Source organism: Adiantum capillus-veneris, chromosome 27, assembly GCF_014529385.1.
Source record: "Adiantum capillus-veneris isolate H3 chromosome 27, ASM1452938v2, whole genome shotgun sequence".
NCBI lineage: Eukaryota > Viridiplantae > Streptophyta > Polypodiopsida > Polypodiales > Pteridaceae > Adiantum > Adiantum capillus-veneris.
Genome location: NC_140957.1, coordinates 67,830,188 through 67,846,917, shown reverse-complemented (window position 1 = coordinate 67,846,917; position 16,730 = coordinate 67,830,188). Strand labels below are relative to the sequence as shown.

General features: G+C 43.3%; 3 protein-coding genes across 3 annotated transcripts; all 3 read left to right on the top strand.

Annotated features, from left to right (window-relative positions):
• The first annotated feature begins 7,346 nt into the window (after positions 1-7,346).
• On the top strand, positions 7,347-9,137 carry LOC147422138 (uncharacterized). Its single transcript, XM_086503249.1, has one exon. The coding sequence runs from the start codon at positions 7,561-7,563 to the stop codon at positions 8,929-8,931; it is 1,371 nt and encodes a 456-aa protein (XP_086359375.1). The 5' UTR covers positions 7,347-7,560; the 3' UTR covers positions 8,932-9,137.
• Positions 9,138-11,790: 2,653 nt separating this feature from the next.
• Positions 11,791-13,784, top strand: LOC147422137 (uncharacterized). Its single transcript, XM_086503494.1, has 6 exons — positions 11,791-11,878; positions 11,969-12,508; positions 12,680-12,960; positions 13,102-13,385; positions 13,467-13,640; positions 13,754-13,784. Exons 1-6 carry the CDS (start codon positions 11,791-11,793, stop codon positions 13,782-13,784), a joined length of 1,398 nt encoding a protein of 465 aa, XP_086359620.1.
• Positions 13,785-13,863: 79 nt separating this feature from the next.
• Positions 13,864-14,730, top strand: LOC147422136 (uncharacterized). The gene is made up of 2 exons (XM_086503495.1): positions 13,864-14,089; positions 14,176-14,730. The coding sequence occupies exons 1-2, from the start codon at positions 13,879-13,881 to the stop codon at positions 14,703-14,705; spliced, it is 741 nt and encodes a 246-aa protein (XP_086359621.1). The 5' UTR covers positions 13,864-13,878; the 3' UTR covers positions 14,706-14,730.
• The last annotated feature ends 2,000 nt before the right edge of the window (positions 14,731-16,730 follow it).

Here is a 16,730-nt window from a genome sequence, read left to right as displayed (position 1 = left end):
AACATATTCTTTGTGAATACTAAGAGTTTGGGAGATAACCCTTCTAACAGATCTCTGCGTACTGTACTGTGTAAGCTCACTGTGTGTGTGTGTGTGAGAGAGAGTCGACCCACGCTCCGCTCCGCGACTTCAATTGGTATCAGAGCCTTGGTTCAGTGCGGATTTGCGCAATCGCGCGCACGCGCACTTTTTCGGCAGATTCTGGATCCGGAGTTCGAAAATTCACACTCGGCGTTCCGAGAGCGTTTCCATCAGGCGACCTGGGGTTTTACCCCCCTTTCGAAGCCGTTTATGCCCTCATAATTTCGTTCTGAGCACTACAGCAGAAGATAGATTTCAGCCGCAAAGAAATCCGTCTTGTGTAGATTGGCAAGCAGAAGGTGGTCGACATCAATATCGACATCGACATACATCACTTATTCGTCTTCAGAGCATCATCTATAGACCAGAGGCCAGTTTACAGGGGAAACTCTGCCGGATTTTTCTCAGGAGTAAACAGTTTGGCAGATATGGCATCTTCTCACAGTGAGACTCTTTACAACATAAAGAAGCTGGATGGCACAAACTTTCCATTCTGGAAGAAGCAGATTTGGCAGGTTTTGGTGCAGAAAAAACAAGTGAAGCCACTGAAGCTCAAAGGGGAGAGACCAGAATTTATGGCTCAAGATGAGTGGGAAGAGCTTGACGAGTTAGCTTGTTCCACAATCATGCTGACACTGGCAAAAAATGTTTACTTCAACGTAGCAGAAGAGACTACAGCGTATGGCGTATGGTAAAAGCTATGTGATATGTACGAGAAACAAAGTGCTGCTTCTCAGATTTACTGGCTCAAGAAATTGGTGGATTTGAAGATGAAGGAAGGGACAGCCATGTCAAATCATCTGAATGAATTTCACTCAATTTTCAGCCAGTTAACAACACAAGAGATAGTCTTTCCAGATTCAGTGAAGGCTATGTTTCTCTTAATCACTTTGCCAGACAGTTGGGATACTTTTCGTACAGCGTTAAGTAATTCTGTCGCGCCAGAAGGTCTTACAAGTGCCAATGTAGAAGGCAGCTTGCTCACAGAGGAAGTGAACAGGAAGAACATTGACAAAGGCAAAGGCAATAGTGCTTTGGTCGTTCGAGGGAGACAACAGTTTAAAGAGAAGAAGGGTAAGAAGGCACAAAACCGAAGTAAGTCTCGTGATTCGAAGTCAAAGGATGACATAGAATGCTACCATTGTGGCAAGAAGGGTCACATGAAGCGAGACTGTACGAAGTGGAAACAAGAAAAAGGCAAAACAAAGAGTTTTGAGCAAGATGAAAAGAAGAGTTCAGTGAAGATTGAAGAGGTGAATGTCACAGGATCTGGTTCAGACAGTGATTCTGGTATAGCAGCTGGTGACATCTTCCTTACAAGCAATCTTGATTCTGTTTTCTTGACTGCAGAGGATGGACATGCTATGAGTGATTGGATTATCGACTCAGGGGCATCTTTACATGTTTCTCCGCACAAAGAGTGGTTTACATCATATGTGGCTACTAAAGACTATGTCAGACTTGGCAATGAGCAGGTTTGTGACATACTTGGAGTGGGAGATGTGCAGTTGAAGTTTCAGAATGGCTCTTCTTTATGGCTCAAGAATGTCAAACATGTTCCAGCAATCCGAAAGAGCTTGATCAGTACAGGGAAGTTGGATGATGCGGGTTATGTGACAGTTTTTGGGAACAGCGCTTGGAAGATCTCCAAAGGTTCGATGACTGTAGCACATGGCAGCAAGTCAGGAACTCTGTACACTTTACATGTTTCAGAGGTTAAAAACCATGTAATTAATGTGATTGAGCAGCCAAGTGTGTCACTGTGGCATCGTAGGTTGGGACATATGTCAAAAAGAGGAATGGAAATACTTTCTCATTATGGTTATTTGCCTGGCTTTTCATTTCAAGATTTCGAGTTTTGTGAGCATTGTGTTTATGGTAAGCAAACACAGGAACCGCACAGATCAAAGAGGAATCGTAGGGACGAACGGTTAGCTCTTGTACACAGTGACCTATGCGGACCAATGCCTAGTTTGTCACTAGGGGGAGCAGCGTACTTTTGTACATTCATAGATGACTATTCTCGCAAAGTATGGGTTTACTTCTTGAAGCACAAGGATGAGGTGCTCAAGGTCTTTAAGACATTCTTGCAGCTGGTGGAGAATCAGAGTGGTCAGAAGCTGAAGTGCTTGAGAACTGACAATGGTGGAGAGTACGTTTCCAAAGCTTTTCAAGACTTTTGTCAAGAAAAAGGGATTAAGCGGGAACTTACTGCACCATATAATCCTTCACAGAATGGGGTTGCAGAACGTATGAATAGGACCATACAAGAGAAGGTCAGAAGCATGTTGTCAAATGCTGAGTTGCCTGATGGATTTTGGGCGGAAGCAGTGGCTACAGCAGTCCATTTGATCAACAGGTCTCCTAGTAGGGTTCTGGATAAGAGTGCAGTGGCCGAGATGCTATGGACAGGCAAGGCACCTTCGTATAAGCATCTCAGAGTCTTTGGTTGTGAAGCTTATAGCCATATTCCTAAGGAGTTCAGAAATAAGTTAGAACCAAAGAGCAAGAAGTGTATATTTCTTGGCTACGGAGAATCGGGCGAGATGGGTTACCGGCTTTGGGATCCTGAGTCCAGAAAGCTTATTCGTAGCAATGATGTGCATTTCAATGAAGCCAAGTTTCACGCTAAGCCAGAGAAGACAGAGGAGATCAGAAGAGTTGTCTTCAGGGAAGATGGACCTAGTGCTAGCACATCAAGACAGCATGGTCAGGCTCAGGAACAGCCTATAGTGGCTAGAGAGGCAGAATCAGTTGTGGTGAGACGTTCTGAGCGTGTCTCCAAACCACCTGATCGTTATGTGCCATCTCTAAATTATGTCATGCTCACAGATTGCGGAGAACCATCTTGTTACAAGGAAGCATTACAAGTGGTTGACTCGAAAAAATGGCAGTTGGCCATGCAGTCAGAGATGACAGCTCTGCATAAAAACCAGACATGGAAGTTGGTTAAATTACCACAGGGCAAAAAGGCTCTACCTTGTAAATGGGTTTACAGGTATAAGATCACCGCTCATGATAGTCAGCCAAAGTACAAAGCAAGGCTTGTTGCCAAGGGCTTTAAGCAAGAACAAGGCATTGACTTTGATGAAGTCTTCTCTCCAGTGGTCAAGATGACTACATTGAGATGCTTTCTTGCATTGGTTGCTATATTGGATTTGGTGTTGCACCAAATGGATGTCAAGACAGCGTTCTTGCATGGTGATTTAGATGTGGAAATTTACATGCAGCAGCCAGAAGGGTTTGTTGAGAAAGGCATGGAACATTTGGTATGCCAGTTGTTAAAGAGTCTTTATGGCTTAAAACAATCACCGAGGGCATGGTACCATAAGTTCCACCAGTTTATGCTTTCTCAAGGCTACAAACGTAGTGAGATCGATCACTGTCTATATACAAAGAAGGCTAAGGATAGCAGTTGGCTGATCCTTATTTTGTATGTGGATGACATGTTGATTGCTGGCAAACACTTGGAAGAAATTTCAGCTTTGAAGTCAAAGATGGCAAAATCGTTTGACATGAAAGACATGGGTGAGGCAAGTCATATACTTGGTATGCGCATTGAGAGAGACAGATCAAAGAAGTTGATTTGGTTATCTCAAACAGAGTATATTGACAAGGTTTTGCAACGTTTCAATATGGAGAAGGGAAAGGCATTGAGTGTTCCATTGCCACCATATGTGAAACTTAGCAAACAAGATTGTCCTGTGTCTGAGGAAGAAAAGGCTGAAATGGATAAGATTCCATATGCGTCTGCAGTGGGTAGTTTGATGTATGCAATGATTGCTACACGTCCGGATATTGCATTTGCAGTGGGAGTGGTTAGCAGATATATGTCAAATCCCGGCAAGAAACATTGGGAGGCAGTGAAAGGTATCATGAGATACTTAAAACATACAAAGAGTATGCGCATATGCTATGGTAGTCAGGATTTGAGTGTCAGAGGATACACTGACTCAGATTATGCAGGAGACTTGGATAAGAGGAGATCTACATCAGGCTATGTCTTTACATTGGCTGGAGGTGCCATATCATGGCGATCTCGATTACAAGATTGTGTTACGCAGTCTACTACAGAAGCTGAGTATGTTGCAGCAAATGAGGCATGCAAAGAAGCTATTTGGCTTGGTAGATTGGTTGCAGACTTGGGAATCAATGCAGATATGCCAGAGTTATATTGTGATAGTCAAAGTGCTATACAATTGGCAAAGAATCCAGTGTTCCATTCGAAGACTAAGCATATTGATGTGAAGTATCACTTCATTAGGGAAGTACTTGAAGACAAGCAGATACAACTGCTGAAGATCCACACCAAGGACAATCCTGCTGATCTACTCACAAAGGGACTTCCAGGAGAGGGCTTTGTGCATTGTCGTGAGTTATTGGGCATTGGATAGATGGCAGCCATGTAAATCTTTGTACATTTATGTTCATAGATTTACAGTTACTTAAAGTGCCACATTGGACTTTAAGTGGGAGGTTGTTGGGATTAAAGCCCAAGTGGCCTCTTATGCGGATATGGCCGGCCGCCCGCCTAACTCACTTACCTCTAACTCTTTGTATATACTAACATATTCTTTGTGAATACTAAGAATTTGGGAGATAACCCTTCTAACAGATCTCTGCGTACTGTACTGTGTAAGCTCACTGTGTGTGTGTGTGTGAGAGAGAGTCGACCCACGCTCCGCTCCGCGACTTCAAGAGAGATAATTTACACACACAAGAGATTAGAGAGAGAGAGAGAGAGAGTACACACGATATATGTGGCTCACCCAATGTGGGCTACATCCACGGGAAAGTAACCACTTATTGGCTTTAGTACTTCAAACAGGAAGTAGATTACAAAGGGATTATACCCTTAATAGAGCTTCCGTCTTGCTTCACTCTCACCACCTCACACCCACCTTGTTGCATCAACTTCAAACTGTGAAATATGTGTAGAAATGGCCTCCTTTTATAGGCCAAAAGGGCTGCCCTCTCTCATGAGAGGCAGCCATGTGTAGCCGCCCTTGTGTAGATAAGTCCAAATCGGACCCTCCAATCTGGCCATGTGTGGCCGCCCTTGAGAAGACAAGTCCTCCTTTGAAATTGGCCACCGGCCATTGACTACCGGCCAAACGACCGAGGCCGTTTTTGGACCACTTTCAGGCTGCCGTCCGGCCATAATATTCTGACAAAAAGGAATATTCTGGCGAAGCTTGCGTCTCGAGACTGGCCGTGAAAATTTTGGTTTCAGCGAGTGATTTTTCTTCACGCACGATGGCTTCTCCTCATAATGGAGGCCTTACAAATGTGCGTTTTTAATACATAGAATTACAAGGGGTAAATCAAGCTCCATACTTAACAAGATGCTGGTGATAAAAGCATTGAGGACGGTTCTAGCTTTAGGTTTCTAGGTATACCTATGGGGTTCAAGGTGAGCTTTAAGCAAAGATGAGATTGGGTGCTCTCCAAATTCAGGAATAAATTTTTCAAATGAAACAACTACCAAACTTCTTTGGCTTTCAAAACCTTTGTTCTCAATCATTATTTGTTTCCCTCTTTAATCTATTTCTTGGCTTGATGGCAGCCAACCGAATATCAAATTAATAAAGCTAAATTTTTCAAATGAAACAACTACCAAACTTCTTTGGCTTTCAAAACCTTTGTTCTCAATCATTATTTGTTGCCCTCTTTAATCTATTTCTTGGCTTGCTGGCAGCCAACCGAATATCAAATTAATAAAGCTTTCTCTTTAGCCAGAACTTTTCTCTTGGGGTGGTGATTTGGATCATCCTAAAATCCCCAAAGTGAGCTGGGATACTTGTATTTTACCCAAATCTAAAGGTGGAATGGGCCTTCTCAACCTCAATATGATATCCACAAGGTTAGTAGAAAAATGGATTAAAAGAGCTATTAATTCCGATGATTACCGGGCTCTTCTATTGAAGAAGGACATACATAGATTCGAGTTCAAAGAGTACAAAGCTTGGTCAAATCTGGACATCAAAAAAGTGATCCTCTCTGGCAAACAGTTTCTACTAGTGGGTTCCAAGCTGGTCTGCAGATTTTGGAATGCATGGAAAGAGATCAAACAGAGATGTATCCCTTCCTATTCTTTTAAAGCTAACCATGTTAATTTCTTGCTAGACTATACTTGGTATGGTTATTTTGTAGGTTGTCAAAACCAGTCCTTCAGAAAGGCTCATAAGATGTTCAAAAACGGCATAAGAGCTTGGTATGATTTGTTCTCAAATCATATGATTAAGCCTCTTGAGGATATTCAAAGGGAGTTTAACATAACTAGGGATGAAGCTAGCTGGCGCCTCCAAAGGTTGAAGAAGGTTCTGTCCAGATTTCATCTTCCTCCACGAGGTAGTGCTATCAAGAGCTAGACGCAAGTAGTTGCTGAAGAGATCTTCAAGCAATACAGATTCCAAGGTGGAGTGGAACTAGAATAAAAAAGGAAGCTCAACTACAAGTGGAATGTCCAAATGTAGTTCAAAACAATGGGAATCCAGGTTTAAATGCCTTTGGGCCTATCCCATTGCCAGCAAACACATTTTTCTCATGTGGCTTATTTTCCACAATGGTATATGGTGTGGCAGTAAAGCAAAAAAAGTTGGACTCAATAATGGTATTTGCAACAGGTGTCATAAGTATGAAGAAGATGTCAAACACCTCTTTTTCAACTGTAGCAATAATGCCCATTTAGTCAATCTTCTCAATAGATTAGTCCTGGAGGTTTCTCACAAAAGGCTGCACTTTCAAGACTTAATGCTTGGTAACTGTAAGGGCATAGATATACCATTATGGAATGTATGGAGAGGTCAAGTGCTTTGGTACATCTGGTTTTCAAGAACAACTTGTGTCTTCTTGTAAATTAGGGCCGCCTCCCGGATTCGAACCAAGGACGTCCCCTTTGCAAGCCTACCACCTTAACCACCTCGCCTGCGCGTGCTTGTTGAAAGCATAGGGAGAAGGGTTTCTTCTATGATAAACCCACCGCTGTGTAAATTCGGGTCAGTTTAGTAAACTTGGGCAAATTGGTAAATTCAGGGCGCGCTGCAAGATCGACGGCCTAGGATGCCCATGCTTCGAGAATTAGACGCGGACCATTGATCCCCTCTTGTCCATGCCCGTGTGAGATAGTGCTGAGGTCACTCTCCCCCTACCTGAGAGTCCCTGTATTCTCTTTTTCTTCCTTTATAATTCAAGTTCCACTCTTCTCAAAAAAAAAAAAGAAAAAAGAAAAAAAGGAGCTAATTTGCAGGAGGCCCTAATATTCAAACGAGTGCTGCTTGAACGCCAATGGAGGGAACCCTTAGGCTAAAAGTCGCACAGGTGACGCTTCGCAAGCGTGCCCACGCGCGCGCGCGCACACACACAGACACCCATAGCTCGCTGTCGCTCTCTCTCTCTCTCTCTCTCTCTCTCTCACACACACACACACACACACACACAAACAGAGAGGCCTGCCGTTGATGGAAGAGTAGAGTGATTATGCCTTTATCGGTAGCAGGACAAGCTGCAACAGAGAGACAATATTTCTTTACCTGCATCACCATACTCTCCCTTTTACTCCTCCCCTTGCAGACCATTGCTCTGCTTGAATTTCAAAGCCTCGGCCTTCATTTGCAGCAAAGCAGCATTAATCTTGAAATCGGCGCCCCCCTTGACTTCTGCACTCAATCCTCCTCCAGAAAGAGTTGCCCTGTTCCTCCCACATACGACAGCATCGTCATCGAGAAGTACCTCGGCAAATGGTACGAAATCGGCAGCACCGCCCGCACCAAGCTCCAGAATGAGGCCGGCCTCGCCTGCTATCAAGCCAATTACAGCCTCGCGGATGCCGACCGCCACCCACAACAGGGCGCCAAGATTGCGGTCGTACATCGCGGCTTCCCCAAGCTCGGTCCTGTATCCAAATTGGGCGTAACCCGCCTCTCCTCTGCGGCGAATGGCGTCTGCGAAAATGCTCGACAAATCTGCAAATCTGTTGGACCTGAAAGCCCCCTTCGAGATGCGCTTTATGAAATATCTCGTGTTGTGGTTGAGATCTCTCCGACGCATGCCAACCAGGCCTCCATCCTTAGCCAAGCCATTGTCAACATCTCCAGCTTTCTGCAAAACATTGGCTCTGGCTTGAGCAGCCTTGCTGCTAATGTGACCATGATGCAGATCACTAATGGAAAAGTAAGCCAAGCACTTGGTACCAAGCAGACCAATCTGGAAAGCCTGAACAAGCTCATCCGCGGCGCCATGTCGCAACAATCCGCACTCACTCAGCTTGTCTCCAACATCGGCGAAGCACAAGATGCGATAATCGAAGTTGCGAAATCGCTCATCGTCGAAGAGACATACGCAGAGGCAGCAGCAAAGCTCTTGCAAGCAGGGCAATCGATTGACAAGCAAGCAAAGAGGATGATGGCGAAGCTAACAAAGGCACAGCTCGAGCTGATTGCAATGGGGGCGGCATCGTCCTCGATAATGGTGGACAAGGCAAAGCCAGATAATGAATGGGCAATAGTGAAAGGGCAAGCAGTGCAAAACTATAGCTCTCCTGCAAAGCTGGTGGTATCAATGCAAGGCTTCTCTGGGCCTTATTGGATAATAGGGCTAGAGGGGAGTGCAGAGAAGGGATATGGAGCAGCCCTAGTGTATTCATGTATGCAGGATCAGAAGGGAGAGATGCAAGAGGCTCTCTATGTGCTCTCTCGTGCGTCGGAGCTCGCTCGAGACAGCATTGGTCGATTTCTCGCATCTGCCAAGCTCTTTGGTATCTCCACAAGCTGCCAAAATCCATTTCTTTTAACCTTGCAGGATTGTGGTTCTTCTCAAGAAGGGGAGGACCTTTCTTATTTTTCAATCTAACTCACTCAATTATATATATGTACATTGTGAATACAGATCCTGTATGCAAAAGGGGATGATGATCAAAAGCATGCATTTTGCACCATTCCTCTTTGTGCTTTGATACAGAGCTTGCCAAAAGCATTTGCCTAACCCAAGAAAATAAGGGCATAAACTCTTCTGTAAATTTCAAGCTTTTAGGTCAAAATTTCAAGCTTTTGTGTGTATCCACGTTATCTATATCTATACTAAGTATAATGGGGGAAGGGATTCCGGCCCCCCCTCCCTGCCACGTGTCAAAAGCTCCTTCAAGCGACGGGTGTGGCTTGCAGCTCCGAGAGCACAATGATGCACAGAGAGAGAGAGAGAGAGAGAGAGAGAGAGAGAGAGAGAGATTGGGTGAACCACATATATCGTGTGTACTCTCTCTCTCTCTCTCTCCCACACACACAAACTTTTCTCTAGTGAGAATCTAGTATGAAATTTTGGGCATGCATGTACACTTTTACCTCCCTATCTTAGTATGTTTTGGATGGAAGTGCACATCTCCCTTATTCCATTGTGAGCTCCCTTGGGACCTCCCAAGTAAATTTTTCCCTAACCTTTGAGAAATTGAGAGCTTGCTTGTCCGCCCTAATTAGCATAGCCCATGTTTTATGCTGCATATAATATAGCTAAGAACATCTTGTTATCTTTTTTTTTCCCGGGCGGGTTGGGGGGGGGGGCAAAACTCACAATTGTGAGTGATTGTATTAGTATGTACCAACGATTTTGGAAAAGTCGTTCAAAGTTAGAATCTCGAGAAGATGCCTGGCTTTCAAAAAGTGAACCGATCCCTCTCCTTGACGTGTGGGCGCCATGCCACCTCTCTCTCTCTCTCTCCCCCCCTCTACAATGTTCTAAACTTTGAGTCTCTCTCTCGGCGCCTCTCGCGACCCCTGCAAAGGGGCAGCCTGCAAGCTCGCTCTCTCTCTCTCTCTCTCTCTCTCTCTCTCTCCCTCCCTCCCTCTCCCTCTCCCTCTCCTCGGCAGTTAAGTAATGGCTTCTCTCAACCTGCGTTGAAAGGTGGGGCTATTGCTTGCGGCAGGAGCAACAACAAGCTCCTCGTGAATTCTCATCGTGAATTCTCTGGGGCAGGGTGAGAGAATCGTTGCTTGGTCACGAGGAGAGGGAAAGCTGTGTGCAAGGGGATCGGCGAGGTGCATCGCAAGAGGTTGCAGAAGAATCTTCCAAGCTAATGAATTTATTTCATTAGTTAGAATGCCACCAAGAAATACAAATCAGCCTTGGTCGAGGCTTGCTGTGTAAAGGACTTTTGGTAATACATTACTGCTTACTTCTAATAACTAGAACATCTTGTTATCTTCTAATGCACGAGATTATCATGCACGTTCAAACTTGCGACCGTTAAAGGAAGTCATAAATTCGCTCAACAATAGGCGCTATGATTTTCGAAAAAATAAAAATCGGAGCGAATCTTGGCAGATGCCTAGAGAAGCAAATGGCACCGTGAAGGTCTTGATTGTAGGCTGCAGCACAGAAGGGAGGGCATCCTGATTGCAGCATGTGAAGGAGCGCGAAGTAGGAACAATAGAATGAGTCAAAGTAATACGTACACAAGAAGTTTTGGACAAATTCTCACAATAATTCCCACATTGCGACTTATCTCTGAGCTTTTGTGAGGGAGGCACCGCATACCTAGCTAGGTACAATGGGGGGGGCCTGGTGGGAGGGCCGGTGGTCCCCTACCCCCAATCGTACCTAGCTAGGTATGCGGTGCCTCTCGAGCAGAAGCTCATGATGTTATGCATTGTATGAAAAACACTATCTCTCCTAGATGTACTTCATGGTGCATATTTGCTATTTAATTGTGGTTAAAGACGGTTATCTCACTAGCAATTTGATGTTCAACCCTTCTATCCATTTTTCATTTAATTTTAGACTCTCTAGATGCTCAAATGTGGTCTTTTTTATAAGTCAAGCTTAACTTTAAATTTAATTACCAATAAATCTCTAATTTTGTGTATTTACTAGGAACTATTGCCGGAGGCAACATGAATTTGGGATACATATGGTTCAAAAATAGCTACCTTTATTTTAATCTCCCCTCCGATTCAAAAACCATGGAATCCTTTTCATGGTATTTTATGGCGTTGCACTTTTTTTTAATAAAAAAAATTGCTTTATTAAAATAAAGATGAAACAGATACAAATGCCCCTAAGGTAGGATAGGGGCTATCCTATGCTATGAAACAAAAAAGCAAGGTTTTTACTACATTTGTTGCACCCCAATGTTAGAGAAAAATGAGACAAGAGAAAAATGTGTCTCGGCTTAATATCATGCCATTTTCCATTTCAAAAATGTCGCTTGAGGGCAAGGGGAAAAGGAGAAATTCCGTCCCAAAATAGAGAAAAATAGTGTAAAAACCTGAAGTAAAGCTACTTTTCTAAAATTTCCTCTTGGAAAATTCGAGGAAAGGAATTTTGTATGTTTGGAAAAATGATTTTTCCCAAACACTGTTGCACCCAATCCATATACTCATGGATCTTGTACAATCTTGAGGAGTCAAAGAAAACCAAAGTACACTTTCTCCATTTTTTCCAACAAATAGACTTTTGCATCCCACCGGTACTTATTTGAGTGGCATCCCTTATATGAGATTTGATCACCCTCGTCATGAACGAGAAGTTGGTCCTTAATTGGATGGTGTAGGGAAAGGACCTCAAGTGTCCTTTCCCAAAAATAATTGTGACCACGTGGCGACCGGAGTGGGAGCATATATTTTATGGGAAAGGACACTTGAGGTCCTTTCCCGTTCCGTCAAAGGTCTAGGGGAAGGGGGCCATTAGAGTTTACGATGGAAATGGTGTTTGAGCTGCATGGTTGCAAGCTGCATTCTTCTCCTTTCTCCTAGGGTTTGTGTAGGTTCTTTGCCTAAGGTTTTCTCTGCTGCTAGGGTTTGTGCAGGTTCTCCTAGGTTTGTGCAGGTCGCAAGCTGCATTCTTCTCCTAGGGTTTGTGCAGGTTCTATGCGTTGCTTAGGGTTTTCTGTGCGTAGGGAAGAGTGTTGTGGCTTTGCCCAGGGCAGGCATGGATTTTAGGGTTTTGAGAGGTGGTGTTTTGAGGGGTCGAGTTCCGCAAGAAGTTTGTTTGCTGGAAGCCATCTTGAAAAATGAGTGTGGAACTTTTTGGAAGGTTTTTTGTGGGGTGAAACTCACTGTTAGTTCAGAGAGTATAGTGTCTTTTTGTTCGAAGGGAGGGCTTGGAATTAGTTCGCAGCCGAGTTTCTGCCTTTTGCCTGATGTTGATGAGGGTATTGGAGGAGGTGCATCTGGGTGTCGTGAAGCTGGAGGGCAGCTTGGGGGTGGTGCATTTCATGGGGGTAGTGGTTATTGTCCACCTAATGAAGCTGCTGCTGTAGATGGAGGAGGTTTTGAAGTAGTCGTAGAACTTGGAGCAGATGAAGGGATTGGGGTTTCTGCAGCAACAAATATAGGCGAATTTGGGGGTTCTGGGACAAATCTCGGATTTGTATCAGTTGATGGAGAAATTTGTCCTTCTGCAGATGGAGGTTTTGGTTGTGCTACAAGACCTGCTGGTATTTCTTAACATTTCTTTGTGCATGCATGTTATTGTTAGTGATTGTAGAATATGCATGTAAGTAGGTTTGCTTAGGATTATTTAGATCTAGATTTTTTTACTGATGCTTTGTTGATCACAATGTCTGCATGCTGTTTTCTTTGTAATTTGTGTTTGCTGCTTTGTGTAGGTGCTGTGCTTTGTAGTATTGTTGAACGTTGTGATGCTGGTGGTCTACCTATGCTGGATGAGGAAGCTGACAGCAATATTGTGCCAGGTTTTCTTGTTGGTTATAGTGACCTTGAGGAGTTGTTGAGTGCTGGGGATAGTGGGGCCACAAAACACAAGGATAATTGGGCACGTAAGAAGTTTGATACATGGAGGAAAATGTCTAGTGTGGATTGTGATACTCCTCTTGAGAAGCTAGATCTTCGTCAACTGAATGAAATGCTTGCTAGGTTTTTTGTTGTGGTATGCAAATAGGATGGTGGCTTATTTCCATCAGACACATTGATGGGAATGTTGTGGTGCTTTGGTAGGATGATAAAAAAGGACCATGATTTGAGAGTTACTGCTACTGGTATTGTTGATGTGCCGTTTGATATTGTACAGAATCCTATCTTTAAATCGACTCAGAACGCTATTCTGGCTGCGATGCGAAGGTCGATCGCTGCTAGAGTTTGCAAGGAGAGGAAAAAAGCTTCAGTGATTGGTGTTAGTTTGCAGCAGGAGATTCTTCAGGATGTTGATTTCAGAATCCAGCATGGTCGTGGCTGTCAAATGAGATTTGCTTACTTTTGCATGCTGCATGTCTCAATTAGGGGTGGTTTAGAGCTCTATAAGCTTGAGAGGATGATGTTCTCGCGTGGTAAAGATGAGCTTGGAGAATATGTTAGGTTGGTTTGTCAGTTTTAGGCTTATAGCGATAAGCTTTTTAGTTGGCACTTAGTGGTATTGAGTTTTTTTTGTGCTTACAGGCTTTGTGAGCGTGCTAGCAAAAATTATAAGGTTGACTTGATGCATTTTCAGCCGGAGCACTTTCGACCTGCTGTTACCGTTCGTGATGATGATGTTGTATTGACATTTGATCAGCTGATGCTTCACATGCCGTGTATTGTTGAGGGTGATAAGAATCTGCTGTTTTTGTTTTTGTAGCCAATTAACTCTCCTCGCACGTAGGTTTAATAAGTTTTTTTGTAATATTTTTTGGTGTGCAATTTTTACATTTTTTTGAGTCAACTATCGATTACTAAATTTCTTGCAGATTTAGTATAGTCGTAACAGAGTGTCGGTGAAGGTGTTGAGCAATATTGTGAAGTCAATTGGCGATAGGACAGGAGTTGGTGGAAATTTCAGTAATAAGAGCTTACGAAGCACTTTGTGACTCGAATGAGTCTTGGACAGATGCCTCGCGAGGTTCGAATGATGGTGACAGGACATAAGCGTTCTACGTCATATGAGAAGTATGACCTCTCAAGTGAGGTGCGCATGGCTGCTGTGCAATATATTCTGTCTCAGCCTTTTGATGGGTGTGGAAGACTAAAGGCCTACCCGCAGGTTTTGGAGGAAAAGTTCTCAAACTTCTGTCAGAATATTGAAGGTTGTGCCTTTGGTGTGTTATTGTAAGTTGACGATTGTTGGTGTTGGTAGTCTAATTGGTTTTATGGTTTTTGTTATGTGGTTTAGGTGGTGGTGCTCGTGGAAAGAAGCAAGATGTTGGTGGGCACGTTGATGCTGTTGGTGGTGGCGGACACGTTTGTGTTGGTCCTGCTAGAGGGTTATCAGCAGGGTTTGCTGGTGGTTGCACCGCTTCTAGTGTTGATATGTCAGTTGATGTTGGTAGTTCTGGTTGTGGTTCTTGTGCTTCAGCTGGTAATATTGGTTCAACTGGTAAAGGATGTTCAACTGGTATTGTTGGTTCAGGTGGCAGTAAGGAAGTTGGTGTTGCTGGTAAAGGATGTTCAATTGGTATTGCTGGTTCAGGTGGTGGTCATTTGAAGCCAAGTGTGCCTTTTGTTCCCTACAGAATAGGGGAAGACATTCCTTTTGATGAGAGCCTTCTGTATGAGCTTCCGCCTGAGTCGGCTAGAGCTCTAGGTATTGGTGGTCGAAATCCTCCCGTGTCAGTGTTTCCAGTTTGCAACATGTCAAATTGCGTAGTTAATGTGTATGTCGGGAAGAAAAATATGCCCTTTGTACCTTTGGAGAAGAAGTAGTTAGACTGTTGGAAAATTTGTAGCTTACGACAAGTAGTAGTTGTGCTGCAGAGAACTATGATCAAGGTTGTTTTGCTGGTTTAAGTTTGTTAATGGAAATTGATGTTATATTTTCAATTCTTTTCTCTCTTGGTGTAATAATATTTCTAAAAAAGGGAATGCATAGCACTGGTTATAGGCAACATTTTTCCGACTTCAGCAGCATTAGCAAACTACAAGGGCAGTAGGTTGAAATTCTGCTTGTTGATGTGTCAACATTAGATTGAAATTCTGCTTGTGAATGTGTCAACACTAGATTGAAATTCTATTTGCTGATTTGTCTGCCCTAGGTTGATGTTCTGGATGCTGATGTGTCTGCCCTAGGTTGATGTTTTGGATGCTGATGTGTCAGTAGTTGTGTGCACTTGGTGACAGTGTGTGTAGTTGATGACAGTTTGTGTGCAGGTTTTCACTGTCATAGTTGATTGTGTTGTAGCTGACAGGATCAAGTGTGATGGAGCATCCTAACCCTCCATTTAGTGTCAATTGTGGATTTTAATAGACACTAGATGGAGGGCCAAGATGCTCAGCCCCCTGACCTTGGACTTTGACGGGCTTAGTATTATGAGGTCTTCCAAAGACTGCCTTATTTCTGTCATTCCATACATGCTAGCCATATGAACTTCTGAGAGAAGTCCAAAGAGGGATGTCATGTGTTTACATTCCCCTAAAAGTATAGACTTTCAAGAGATCTTGGAAGGGACTAGCCATTTCCACAGGTTGTTTGTAATTCCCTTGTGAGATGGAAGTTGTGAGGGCAATTGATAAACAAAGGAGCAAGGGATTCCTCTTGAAGGTTACACCTGCAACGCAACCCATATGAGTAACCTTAGTTCTTGGCTTTTGAACCTATCCATAAGCCCTGATGTAGGATTAGCCACATGAGACAACTTTGGTTAATAGATAAAGGATAAGCCCACAAGCATTTGAATCTATAGGCCTGTTGGTGGGCATTCCAAGAAATCCCCCATCTGGAGTTCAATTTTGAAACCAAAATAGGGTCCATTTTGACTTGATCACTTGTGGAGTTGAAGATACCTCTACAGATCCTGGCTATAGAAAATGGTTTTTGTTTGAAGAATCCTTGAACAATTGATTTCATCAACTCCATTTTACCTAACCTTGCAAGATTGTGGTTCTTTGGGGGGGGGGGGGGGGGGGGGGGGGGGTCTTTTATTTTTCAAGCTAACACACTCATCAAAATGGTTGGGTCTCCATTGATGGTGTATGTGTATGTGTCAAAGCATAAACATGCATATATATACATATGTACATTGTGAATACAAATCTTCATCGTGTATGCAAAAGGTGATGATGATCAAAAGCATGCATTTTGCACCATTTACTGTTTTTGAATTATGACCCCTCTTTGTGCTTTGAAACAGGGCTTGCCAGAAACATTTTCCTAACCGAAGAAAATAAGGGCACACTTAAAATTTTTCCGTTTTTTAGGTCAAGATTTCAAGCTTTTAGGTCAATTCTTCAAGCATTTTCCTGTATTTATGTTATAAAATTCTGTGAGCTTTGTTTAAGGCAAGCTCGAAATCTAGTCAAGAATTTGCGATTTCAACTAGTTAAAATATACTAATCCCCTGTTTTTTTGCGAACATTGCTTTGAAATCTTAGCTCTCTCTCTCTCTCTCTCTATCATGTCCGTGAGTACACACACACACACACACACACACACACACACACACACACACACACACACACACACACACACACACACACACACACACACACACACACACACACACACATGTTTTTTACTTAGTTTTTTCACCCACAGTTGTTGGCACCTTTATGGCAAAATAAACACCTACCTAATAAAAAAAATGTTTCCAGTCATACACTACTAGGAACACTACACTAACATAGAGCCCCCATCCCTCATGTGAAATTACTCTTGAAGGGGAGGCTTAGCCTCTCGGGTCAATTAAATATAACTCCGATCGAGTTTTGATATTTTGGCTCCTTAACCCAAGA